This window comes from Lagenorhynchus albirostris, chromosome 21 (genome assembly GCF_949774975.1).
Source record: "Lagenorhynchus albirostris chromosome 21, mLagAlb1.1, whole genome shotgun sequence".
In the NCBI taxonomy this organism is placed as follows: Eukaryota; Metazoa; Chordata; class Mammalia; order Artiodactyla; family Delphinidae; genus Lagenorhynchus; species Lagenorhynchus albirostris.
Window position 1 is genome coordinate 11,843,582 of NC_083115.1, and position 13,923 is coordinate 11,857,504.

The following is a 13,923-nucleotide window of genomic DNA, read 5'->3' on the forward strand; positions in this document are numbered from 1 at the left end:
AAGGGAATAAGCTCATTAGGTGGGGTAAAAGACTTGTTTTGCAATTAGTCAGTGTCTTTACCCAATTAATTTAAAACGGGAAGCCCTGAATTTTCTTAAAGCTTTACTGGTCTTAGTTTGTTAGAACTGACCGTTCTACTATATAAATTCTTTGTGTATGTTTACTTTCCCTCCTAGATTTATGGCCAAACTGTTCTCAAAAACAGAACAAACTTCTTATTATCTGCTTCTTTCATATTTAATATTCTATCTCCCTGAAGCCACGGAACGGATATTCTTCAACAGATGAAGTAAAGTGAATGCTGACAACCAGCCCTCATGGTCCAGGGATGGGGAAACGAATAAGGATTTAAACCCCAAGGCAAACAGGGCACACTCACCATAAGGTCGAGATCACATTAAGGAAATCTACAGCACTTGAAACGCAATTCTGTAGTTACAGTTCTGATCAAGCTGAACCATCTTTTGGGACAGCCAATCATGAACAAGATTGCTGTATTTGGAATTCAGACAGCAAGAAAAGGCAGTCTCTTCTCAGAAATGGAAAATGACACTCAGCCAGCTCTATGTCCCATGGTGTAATCTCACATCAAGTACTTGAACAATTCTTAGTTATTTTTTTTTTTCCAAAATGAAAAGTAGATCAACTTACATGGCTCTCTGGCAATGAACTGAGGTACAGTGTTGGGCAGAGGAGTACTAGGGTTTGGAGTCCCTACTAGTTTGTTCTTGGCCATCTTCGTGTTTGCCTTAGCAAACTCTAGTCGTAGTGTTTGTGGAATTTCAGGATCGAAGCGGATGCCCTTTGGAAATAAAGAACAAATGGAAGATGTTTTCATTTCCTTAGAGTCAAACCGGAATGGTGACAAAATAAACACACCAGTAAACCCGGCCTATCAGGAAAAAAAAGTTAGTAAGAGCTCTCATTCTCACTACTTACACAGAATACACGAAAACCTGTAACACAGCATGTCCACAAAGTCAGGGAGATTTAGTCTACTGTATTAAAAATTGAGTTGCATGGTTTTTCATCTATTCCTTTTCTTTTTGGACTAAAACGTTCAGGTTCAAATTTTAAATCTGGACCAGCAAATGCCTAGCATAGTTAAAAACTAATTAATGGCTACCAAGAAGAATGAATTAATGTAAAGCCCTGTGTAATGCTGGAAAAGTCCACCACCTGAAATCGTAAGCGGCAAGGCTTTGACCAGTGTTTAAAACAATGTTAATTCTTCAATGCCTTAGTTTCATCACCTCTAGAGGGGGAAAATTCCCATCCCCTTCTAACTGGAGAGCTTTCATACTGGTGATACATGTACTCTGAGTTACTAAGTAGACAGGAACTAAACAGTTTTAAGACTTCAATATAACTAGTATTACTTAATTCCGGTTAGCTTATAAATTCATATGAATGTCTTGATGTGGTATGGTCCTGATTTTGATTATAAGCTGGCTTACTAGCTACATGGATAGACAGACCACAGATTATATGGGCCAAAGAGAGGTTAGTAATTTCAATTACCTTTAACCCTATTGTTGCAGTTTACCAAAACCAAATATATTCAATAAAATAAGTCACAAACACTATAAAGTACAAGATTTAGGACAAGATAAAATTATTTGAAACCCTCCCACCATTTAAGAATGCCTCTACTACTGAGCATAACGAATAATCTCATGATATTTATGTCCAACGCTAGGATTCTGGACCCCAACAATAGTATCAAAAAGACACCCCAGTATAGTATGGTGCATAACCGTGCATTCAGAACAGACTTAGGTACCATGTTTGTTTGTATGGCATGTTCTGAAAAAGGAGTGAAGTTCTGAAAATGAGTATCTTAAGAACACAGGTTCTCAGTTTAGCACTCACGTGGGCCTCAGTGCCCCAAAGCCCCTTTCTTCTTTTTATTAGCTTGAAGACAAGAGCAATTTCCACAAGAAATTAGTAAGAGTCTCTAACTCTGTAGACCAGGATGAACAACTCTGAAGTTCTCAGGCTCAGCTCCAAAGATGGGAGGAAGAGCCTGTGACTTGACGGGAGCGGCAATAAGAGAAATAAGGGGGTTAGGGGGCAGGAAGCGAAGGAAAGCAAGGCCCTCAGGGAGGCACAACTACAGCCACAGAGCCATGACCCACTGACGTCCTGGAGTGGGTGAAATTTCCAACTGAAGGGGCAAAAAGGTGCGGGTGGACAAGAAGAAAAGGAATCCTCTGGTGCAGCCCTAACCAATGACGAAAAGTGAAAAGGGGGTGCCAGGTATATGAAATATAAAAAGAAATTCTTTCTTTAACTGGTCTCAGTTTTCGTTTTAATTTGAGAAACCTCAGTATTAATCTTGAGAAAAATGTACATAAGGGGAAAAAGACAAAGCAGCACCCTGGAGCAGTGTTTGCTTCCATTCACTTCCACTACGAGCATTTCACTCTATCAAAGCTGCTATCAACAACAGAGTGAATATTTCCAAATACGGATCTGAAGAGCTGTGGCCTTTGCTGGGAGACAAGCACAGTCCCCGCTGTCATTTAAAGGTATGCTGTGGAAGGACTTGCTTATTCTTATCCCACCCCATCCAACTACACAGAGAAGCAACTTGCTATCAATTTCCAAGTGTGTCCAAGTGTCCTCCTTGGTACTTAACTCCCCCATCCTTCCTGTGAAGTAGCAGCTTTTCCTAATAGCCCTGAGCCCCCATCCCCGTGAGCAGCGTGGGTAACATGAGAAGAGTATCCTGGGACCTGTCAGGGGTCCTCTGGAGCTTCTAGTCTCAGAGAATGGGGCCGGACACCTGCAGTCTACGCCTCAGCTCTTTCACTGATGTGCGAGAGCTGTTCATCGAGGCTCCATACAACGTGCTTGCCTCTTACACAACCTGGTCCCGTGACTCAGGTCCTAAAACATGCTTAACTGAGTCTCCTCTACTCCCCACCCCCGTCTTCATACCCCTCCTCCCTGTGTGAGCTAAAATAACACCACCATCATGTTCCAAATCAAAGTTCCAGCTCTTTATTAAAAAAAAAAAAAAAAAAAAAGCTCAGAAGTTAAAATGACCTAATTTGTTTGGAGCTTATTCAGAGGCCGGAGGCTTAGAACACAAGTCACATTCCTCTAACATCTTTAGCAGCAATACCATATTTGGTAATCAATATCCTGCTCAGCTCAGTTTCTATCCAGAGGGACCAGCCAAGCCAAAAACATTTTAAATGTTAAAGGATGAAGAAGAGGAGGCAGAGTGGGGCGGGGGTTGGGAGAACATGGAAGTGAAGAGGAAGAATGAGGGGAGAAAGAGGAAAAAGAGGGAGACAGATAGGAAGGAGACATGAAAACAAAACAAAACAAACAAATCCCCTTGTGCTTTTAATTAAAGCCCAATAAGATTATTCTCTGGCCACAGTGACTTCTCATTAAATGCTGTCAGGATAAGATTACTACTAAATCAAAGGGGGAATCTGTGCCTTTCAAAATCAACTTTTTCCTCTCTTGCCTATAATTCACCCAAACCCTTCTGGTAAGTGAACAGAAAACATTTCTCTTGCAATTGTAAATGGTGTCTTATTTCCTTGGTGTCCAAAAAGGACAGTTTCTAGATATCAGTATGATATCGGTTTGAGAAGTTACTTAGAAGCAACCCAATCTGACTGGCTATAGGAACAGCCAATAGTCTCCCCAAGATGGCCTAGAACACTGTGACCAAAGCAACACAGGTTCACTGTGATCTACAAAGGCTAAACTCCCTACCCAGGGCAAACTCTGGGAGATAGAAAGTATCCTTAGTAGCCTACTATGCCTAAGAGTATATCAGGGCAGTAGCAAACCCACATGCTTATGTGTCACAGACTGAATGTTGGTGTCCTCCCCAAATCCATGCTGAAGCCCTAACTCTCAATGTGATGGCATTCGGAGGTAGGGCCCCTACGAAGGGATTAGCGCCCTTGGGAGAAGAGGAAGGGACTCTAGAGACCTCTCTCTCCAGGAGCACACACCAAGGAAAGGCCACGTGAGAACACAGTGAGAAGGTGGAATCGGCACAAACCAGAAAGAGGGTCCTCACCAGATACTGAATCTGCTGGCAACTTGATCTTGGACCTTCTAGCCTCCAGAACTGAGAGAATTAATGTTGATGCCACCCTATCTGTGGTATTTTGTTATGGCAGCCAGAGCTGAGATGCCTTAATGACACGGTTTTCTTTCCTGCACTGTACTTCCTAAAATACCTCACAGTACTCTTTCTGAACTTTCTACAGTCTCATCCAGGTAACTCTCCTCTTCTCCACCAGCCTCATCCCCATCGCCACCCGTTCCCTCACTGCAAGTGACTCAGCCCATAGGAACACTTTTATTCAACCACCTTGGCTGATACATGGGATTACTGGAAGTCCTAAGAGTTCAATCTCAAAAGCTACAGAGAGCAATCAGAGGCCTGAAGGACAATTCAAACCCTGCATTTGCATACTGTAATGCTCTAAACTCAAACAGAGTATATTATTGCATTTAGGACTCTGTTGAGGGAAGTTTTTAAAATCCTCTTTTTTCCTCCTCCTCTGTCTCCTAAAATTAAAGCTTAAGAACTCTCTGCAAACAGAAAATCTTGAAAAAGAGAATTTTCTGAATTGTAGACCTAGACCCCTCAATGCAAATTTGTGCTTCCTATTTAAATTGAATTAAGATTCTCAGCAAGTTACAGAGCTTTAAAATGCCATTTTAGTGCTCTACAAACTACATCAAAGGCCGGAGTCCTAGAAAGATAAGGCAAGAGCTAGTATATAATAAAACACAAGGAAATGGGCAAGGTAAAAGGAAATCACCAAATCCTGAAGACCCAAGCCTACAGGAATGTAGAGAGTCACTGTAATGCTGCAAAGCTCAGATCCCAAGTAGCTCTCCTGTTTCTCTAGCTGTGGTGATACTGGCTTCTTATGCACATAGGCTGTGCTGGAAAAGATTTATTCGCTGCAAATCGTGGATTTGGAGTCATAGGATTATGCTGAACATAAAGGTTCAAGACCATTCCAAGTCCTTAGTAGTGTCCCTGGTATTAATGTCATGCCACAAGAGTGGAAATATTAGTCAGGAGTTTATTCATTGAATAATGGGGGAAAAAAAGAGAGAGAAGGGCTATTCTAGAATGATTAAAATACCCTTAGGGCTTCCCTGGTGGCGCAGTGGTTGAGAGTCCGCCTGCCGATGCAGGGGACACGGGTTCGTGCCCCGGTCCGGGAAGATCCCACGTGCTGCGGAGCGGCTGGGCCCGTGAGCCATGGCCACTGAGCCTGCGCATCCGGAGCCTGTGCTCCACAACGGGAGAGGCCACAGCAGTGAGAGGCCCGCGTACCGCCAAAAAAAAAAAAAAAAACAAAAAAAACCCTTAGAGGCCTACCCTCATATGCAATGTGTGGTCCTTGATTGAACAACCAGATATAAAAGACCTCTCGTGGGAAAATGAAGAAAGCTGAATACTGAATGGGCATTATGTGATATCTGGGAATTGTCCATTTTATTAGGTGTGATAAAATGGTAATGTAGGAAAATGTCTTTAGTTTTTGTACTGAAATACGAAGAAGATATAATGACAAAATATCATAACATCAGGTATTTACTTTAGAATACTTAGAAAAAAATGGAAGCAAATGCAGCAAAATGTTAAGTTGGTAAATTCTGATGGATTAATGGATGTTCATTACTATGCTCTCTACCTTTTGGTATGCTTGAAATTTCATAATAAAAAGTAAAAACAGAACAGATTCAACCAAGCACATAACGTTTGTCATGTACTAGAGACACAAGGATCAGTGAAAATAAGTCCCTGCCTTGAGGAGTTCAGATCTCAGGCTCTGGTGAGGGAGCTGTACAGGTACACTGATGGTTAGATAAACAAACCAACACAATGTCTAGGACTCCATGGGAAACAGAGCCACGGCCCTGAGTGACTGGGGACCAGGAAGGCAACACAGAGGAAGTGACAGAAGAGCAGAAATTTACCAGGTGGTAGTCCAGGAAAGAGCTCAGCAAAGTTCTGTATGACAGGATGTGAAGAGGGTGTGGATGTGTGTGTGTGTGTGTGTGTGTGTGTGTGTGTGTGTGTGTGTGCGCGTGTGTGTGTGCGCGCGCGCGCGCGCGTAAGACTGCATAAGCACTGGGATGAGATCACGAGGAACTTTCAGGTCATGAGTGAGGACTCTGGAGTATCTGCATGGCTGAGCTGCTAAAATTTTTTTAACTGGGGAAATATTATGATCAGATTTATGTAGTAGAGCGTGATCCTCAAATGTTAGCACGTATCAGAATCATCTGGAAGACTTCCTAGACACACAGTGCTGAACCCGCGCCTCCAGTTTCTGATTAAGTAGGTCCTGGATGGGACTTGAGAATCTGCTTTTGTAACAAGTTGCCAGGCTGATGTTGACACTGCTTGTGTAGGGACCACATCTGGGAATCACTGCAGTGGAGGATAACTCTAGTGGTGGAAGGGCAGCTGGACTTAAACAGACTGGAACACACCAGACGCGAAGCAGTTCAAACAGCCCTGGAAAGAGGTTGATCGGGATAACTGCTCTGCTGGCTCTTTTCTGGGAAGCGCCCAGAGGCCAACATCCAGGTTCTGTGCCCTCACTCCCCTAGTGACAGCTGACTAGTTAAGGGACAGACAGATGTGGCCATCAGTGACCAAACATGTTTTTTCTTCTGAGGATTTCAACCTTGAGTATAAAAATACAGAAAATGGAGGTGGCTGGAGCTGAGTTACCCTAACAGTCTCCCACTAGAGAAAAGGTCTCTAAACTCCTGTCACTGAGGTCTTCAGTGCTGTCCTAATGCCGGATGGAGTCTTGTTTATTTGGTACATCCTTCAAATCTGTGAGCTATAGCCCAGTGTCTTTACAAATGGTTCTACCATTAAAGTAAGTGGGTTTATCAGCCCTTGACAACTAGTTTCAGAGACAAAGGAAGCATTCATTTAGAGGGGGAAAAAAGGGAAAGAATGAGGCAAAAATATATATATTTACTGAGAAAGAGGTCATGGCAATATGAGGTTTAAAAAAGAAAAAGATGCTCAACAATGTTTAGTAGCCTTAGAAGGAGGAGCCTTTGTGTACGTACGAGTGTGTGAACCCAGGAATGTTTACAATGGGACAACCACCCCGTTAATAGTGGTAACTTTGGTGGCAATGTCAGGGTGGGGAGGGGATTTCTAGTCTGTATGATTTTGTATCGTTTGAATTTATTACAAATATGTATAATTTATAAAGTTATAATTTACAGGATCTGACACAGGTTAAAAGAAGAAAGAAGAGGGAGAGAGCGGGAATAAAAGGGTTCCTGTGGAGCGCCAGCAGAGCCAGAGCGTAACTAGCAGTAACAGACATCCTGGCAGACAGCACTCAGCCGGATATGCTGGTGCTTTCTGCTTAGTTCTTAAAAAATACTTACTTTGAAATAATTTCATATTTATGTAAAAGTTGCACACATAGTACAAAGAATTCCTGTGTACCCTTTGCCTAGATTTCCCCATACACCTTTGTCCTCCCTGAACTGTTTTAAGAATATGTTGAAAGCACTATATACCCTTTACCCTTTACAGTTTGGCTTCCTAAAAGCAAGGACATCTCTTTGTGCTGCTGATTCAGGATCTAATCCAGAGGCATACATAGCATTTAGTTGTCATCTCTTTAGTCTCCCAGAATATTTCCCTCAGTCCTTGTCTTCTGTGACCTTGACATTTTGGAAGAGTACAGGCTATTTTTTTTGTAGACTGTCCCTCAGTTTGGGTTTATCTGATTTGTCTCTTGATTAAATTAAGGTTATAAATTTTTGGCAGGAGTATCACAGAAGTGTCATTCTCAGTGCATCGTATCAGGAGACACATGATGTCGTTTTTGTCTCATTACTAGTGATAATAACTTTGATCACTTGCCAAGTTTCTCCACTGTGAGGTTACTATTTTTTCTCTTTTTAACTAATAAGTATCTCACAGGGAGATAACTTTGAGACTAAATATTTTGTTTCTCAAATTTTAACATCTATTGATCTATTGTTTTAACATCTATTGATAATTCTTACCTGAAGCAATCTTTACTGTTGTGATTGCCAAATAGTGATATTTTCTAATCCTATCATTCCTTTCATATTCATTAGTCTTCTACTCTAAGGAAAAGCTTACCCTTTGGCCCTGTTTATTATTTATTCCTTTCTACATTCGTTTGTTCATTCATTCACTCACACATCAGTACGATTCATACCTTATTTTATGATTTATAATTTATTACTATTATTTGTTTCGGTGCTCAAATTGTCCCAGATTTATACGGAAACACACACATGCTTTCACATCCGTATCTACTTCTCTACATCTATTTAGATATATTAAAAACATAAGTTAGTACTGATACCTCCAATTCCAATCCAACACCATTAGGTTAATTCTAGCCTTCCCTCTCCACATTTGTATCAATAACTCCTTCTGAATCCTAGCTCTCATTATCCACTATACATTTACTTATTCGCTCAACACGGGAATGAAGTTTCATAATCGCTAAACAACATCAACATAAAAAGGAAACCTATTAACTACAGTTCAGTATATATAGTTCTTTTTGTCTTAGGCCTGAAAGTATATAACCGATATGTACATTCAAGAATTATTGGGGTCAGCTCTCCCCATTCTTCCCAACTTCACCGTGGTTGTATTATTCACTTGAAATAGATTCATTTGTTTGTATCTGCATTGTTTGGGGTCTCCCCGCATTCTGTTGTCTTCACTTTCTCTCTCTCTGTATATTCATAGCAGGTAAAACTGTTTTACCACTTGAAAAGTTAAAGTTGATTCATCAACCCACTCATTTTTACCCATTTCTAAATTTCTGGTTATGAATTTCTGAATAATTTTACGTATGTTGCCTAAAAGGCTGAGGACTCAGAATTTTAACATCCCCCCAACCTGCTGTGACTTCCTGAGACACCCAATCTTTTGAAGGAAGTTTCTAAATAACCAAGGTTTTCAATGTTGTTTATTGAACTTAATTTTTAAATTAATTTTCAATTTCTAATTGAAATGTCGAAATGTTAAAAAAAAAGGGGGGGGGAAGGGGTAAAGACAATTGGGGCTAAAATTGCTGTAATAAATATTGCTATAAAGGTTCAGTTAAGTTCGAGGCCTGAATGAACCTGGGTTGATGCCCAGGCTTTTCCTGTTGAGTCCTGGGCCAATCGCCTTCACAGTGTCCCGATATGCGCAAATTCAAACGTTTAGAATACTATTCCATTTGGGTGAACTACATGGAACTCTACTGGAAAGCAACAGGTTGCCCCTACTGTTCGCTCCACCGCCGGTGGACTCTGCTCTCCTCTGAGACACAGCCGCAAGTGACCCATTTCTTCTAGAGCTAAGGTCATTTCCTATCAGAATCTCCTGGTGTTTCACACACACACCCCATTCTGACCCAGTAATCCAGTGGATCTGAGGCTTCGGTATTGAACCAGATAAAACTACCTTCTTGAGTGTAGAATAAAAATAGTGAAGTAGCAGCAGTCTCCTAAGAGTCAACTTCATGACTGCTGAGATTCCTCGTTGAGTCTAATAAGCTTCTTACTGCCCTTTAGTCTATACCCCACTCCAAACGAATACCCACTGCTGCTGTAGGGAATGTGGAGTATCCAGAAAGCCCTGCCCAGCCAGGTGTCTGTGCTGAAGGGGAGAAATAATGGTCCTCGTTCAGGTTATAGGTTTTAACCAATTCATTCGGACCTTCTAATACAGAATGAGTCATTTGTCACCAGAAACTATGTACGTTGTACAACAGTATCCCGGTGTAGGAAAATCCTAGTATTTCTTTTGTAATAATCTGCTCGGTTCTTCCCTAGCCTTCAGGACTTCCTTTAACCTTTACAGATGAGGTTAATGAAACCCCCCATCTTGTGTCCAGGAAATAAGGAGCTCAAATCAAGGTCAAACTTAGTACTAACACCCCTCTGATCTTGTAATAATCTCAGTACCTGGATCCTATCTCCCTGCTCCACACCACCCCGCCTTATCTCGGTTTCTGGTACTAAAGCCCAGGTCATCTGAGGGCTGGAGTTCTGATATGCCTCTTCAGGTTTACTCAGAGACCCTGGTAAATCTCCAGGGCTGCTTCAAAAACTGCTGTCAAAACCACCAAGACTAGGAGCTCCACCAGGTGGTAGCTGATATACCTGGTGCCCACTGACCTTTCTATTACTGAGGGGTGATTATCATCCTACAAGGCAGAAGAAATCAGAGAGCATAGTGGGATTAGGGGGTGGGGTGGTAAAGTGACTTCCTTCTAAATTATCAGAATCATCAAGCATTCAACAGAAAAGTTGAACCAACACTGCTGACTTCCGTAAACAGTAGTACATAAAACAAGATCCATAGGGAGGGAAGAATTAAATCAGTTCTCAGGAGTAACTAAAGAGAAAGGCACACTCTACTGAGGCTGTGGGGATTTTGCAAAGCACTTATATTCCAACTCACTGAGATCATGACTTGGTTGAGCTTTACTAAACAACTACCCAGTTTCTCAGCAACTGAGAAACCAAGATGGCGTCCTCATAAACTAACCCTTAGTTCCCTCCACTTCAGTTGACTAGAACAAGCTAATAAATTACTTCCTTCCCCTACTGCTGACTAGAACAAGCTAATAAATAAATGAGAGAAAATGATTCTTATGACTTATTCTTGTACGCATTTTACTCAAAAGATTTCCAGTCATAATAGTATGTGGGGGGAAGATACAGGCAAGGTATTCAGAGGTTGGAGATGGAACAATTACACTATGCTACATTCAAAAGATTTTTCATTCAAGCACAAAAATGTATTTAAGTCCTTTCTTGCTAAGTGACCAAACACTGAGGTCTCTTATTTATGACTTAAGTTTCTATTTAACGTTGACTTAACTAAAAATTCAACGCTCTTATTTTTAAAGTTTCTGGAATAGTTTCTGCTATTATAGATATACTTCATACAGCTGTTACTAAAAATAATTCACATACCATAAAATTCACTCTTTTGCATTAAATGTCATGATTTTTAGTACAGTCACAGAGTTGTGCAACCATCACCACAATACATCTTTGGAACGTTTTCATCACCCCAAAAGGAAACTGCACCCATTCGCACTTACTGCTCATTCCTCCCTCTCCCTCTTCACTCACTCCCCTCCCCCCAACCACTAATCTACTTTCAGTCTCTGAGAAAGTACCTATTCATGTTGGATATTTCCTATAAACGGAATCATACAACATGAGGTCTTTCGTCACACTGGTTTCTTTTAATCAGAATGTTTCCAAGGTTCATCCACTGTTTACTGCTGAATAATATTCTACTGTACAAACATACCACATTGTGTTTAATCCTTTCATCAGTTGGACATTGGGTTGTTGTCACTTTTTTGGCTGCTATGAACACTGTGTACACGTTTTTGTGCGGATATATGTTTTCAATTCTCTAGAAGAACTTCTGCAGCATATAGTAACTCTATGTTAACTTTTTTTTTTTTTTTTTTTGGTGGTACGTGGGCCTCTCACCGCTGTGGCCTCTCCCGTCGCAGAGCACAGGCTCCGGACGCGCAGGCTCAGCGGCCATGGCTCACGGGCCCAGCCGCTCCGCGGCACGTGGGATCCTCCCGGACCGGGGCACGAACCCGTGTCCCCTGCATCGGCAGGCGGACTCTCAACCACTGCATCCCCGGGGAAGCCCCTATGTTAACTTTTTTGAAGAACTGTGAAACTGTTTTCTGAAGGAGCTATACCATTTCAATCCGACTATCAGTGTATGAGGATCCCAATTTTTTCACATCCTCACCAATGCCTGTTATTGCCTGCCTTTATCTTCGCCATCTTAGTAGGTGTGAAGTGGCGTCTCAACGTGGCTTCGATGTCCATTTCTCTATGCTCCTTAAATTTTAAAACATTTTGTAAAGAGGACTGAAAATAAAAGCCTTCTATTTTCAAACAGCATTTTGGTCACAAGGAAAGGAAATAACCTGGGAGCCACAAATCATTCAACATATAAAAGGGAATGAAGCCGAAAGAATTAACATTTACCTTTTAGAGTTAAAAAGAAGTTGGAAATATTAACTGTTTTCTGAAAATTATTGATAGACATGTCACTTCCATCAGAAACTCAGAGGAAGTAAATACGTACTTCAGAGATATTCTGACGTCTCAGGGGACCAAAAAATATATTTACAGTTTTCTGAATACATTCAGCTTTCTCTTCTAAAGGCAGCATAAAACATTCAATAGAATTAGAAACAGACTCTAGGCGAGGTACATGCAGAAGTTTCCCCAGGATTCTGAAAACAACTGTTACATTCAGTCAGGGCCTTAAAATGGCTCAATGACAGGCCAAATAGGAACACACACCTGGGTAACCTGTTACTATGGAGTGGATGGGGCTCATTCACAGACAACAGTGTGGAGGGAAGTTCAGGGAAGAGCTGTATGTTATACATAAAGAGAAGATAAGAAAAGAAAATTGGGGGGGACCTCCTAACCTAGTAGTTTTCAACCATGTGTAGTGTTCCTCACTGCACCTGTCTCCTACCCCCACTATCCTGCACACTCCTGAGGGATATTTGGAAATGTATGAGAGCACTCAGTGGGCAGAAAATAATAAGGATGTTAAACTCCTACAACGGGCAGGGTAGTCCCATACGATATAAGAACTGCCTCACCCAAAGTGCCGTACGCTCCCCAACATACGTGAAGAAATGAACATGGAGAAAAGTCACGTAATCTGCCTAAATTCCCATAACTACTGGTAGAATAAAGATCGGAATTTAATTTTCATTCCTGTTGATCGTGTGTGTACATTACAGCTCTGTGAAGTTCCTTATATTCCAAAGACTACATTATTTTCACATAATAATGGAGGTTGTTGTTCAGTTTCCACTGTGCTAAAATTTAGATAGACGTGAGTTCCAACAGAAAATGAACGAGTGAGGAGAAGAATCCATCAGATGTAAACCATATTTCATGTTATTCCTAAATAAGGGCATTGCTTGCAGAAATATCAGTACTGTTAATACAACAGCTTGTGCTACTGGGTCATTGTCCGTTGAGAAACTATCAGACCAATTACGCCTTGTTCCTTTTCTTAATCCTACTACCTCAGAATGCTTGCCCTGGATTTACCTAGAATAATCTGATTTACTACTCACTCCTCCTCGCCTAAGCAGAGTCATTTGGAAAGAAGGTGTCCCTCTCCATTGGTAACATATCTAGTTCATACTTTAACAAAGAGACCCCTTTCCAAAGGGCTCTCTGGGCTTATGTGGCTATGTGAGTTGGAGCTGGGCTGTAAGTCCAGGTACAATTCCTGCTCCACTGACTAATTTAAAAGTCTTCCAATAAGTAGTAGGTTTCTAGATGTCTTATAGCCCCTCGTTTTTAACCCCTTGAATTAAAAAAAAATTCGTAGATGTTCCATAAAATACAATGAAACTTTATCTTGTTTGGAAATTTTTAGTGAAAGGAATATCCACGTCTACCCTAAAATGTCTCCAGAGGCTTACCCTTGATTTGAAGCCTATGTAATTCCTCCTCCGATAATACTGTGGAGCAAGCTCAGGTGAGTGTTATAATGGAATCAGCTTGGCTGTGATAGAGAAACCCATTCTCATTCCTCACTAGCCAACCTGAGCCTGGAATAAAAGAATTTTTATATTTCTTAGTGATGCGGCCACTTTTAAAATACACTTCCAAGGGGCTTCATTTTCAGGTGAACAAACTGTAGAACTCAAATTCATACCCTCGCAACACTAAGCCACACTCTTAAGGTAAAACCTACAAAGTGGTTACCGTTAGGACAGATCGGACCCAAGAACAAAATGAGGGAAACTCTGTTTCTGACCACCCCACTCCCCTAATCCAGAAGGACTAGAAAAAAACAAAAAGAAAATGGTCTT

At 41.2% G+C, this 13,923-nt stretch overlaps 1 protein-coding gene across 5 annotated transcripts in view; it reads right to left on the bottom strand.

Annotated features, from left to right (window-relative positions):
- Window positions 1-13,923, bottom strand: part of RBPMS (RNA binding protein, mRNA processing factor) — a 185,963-nt gene that overhangs the window by 72,767 nt on the left and 99,273 nt on the right. For all 5 annotated transcript variants that reach the window (XM_060136662.1, XM_060136660.1, XM_060136661.1 and 2 more), the window contains exon 5: window positions 653-803. In XM_060136662.1, coding sequence (XP_059992645.1) covers window positions 653-803 — 151 coding nt within the window. The remainder of the gene's footprint in view (window positions 1-652; window positions 804-13,923) is intronic.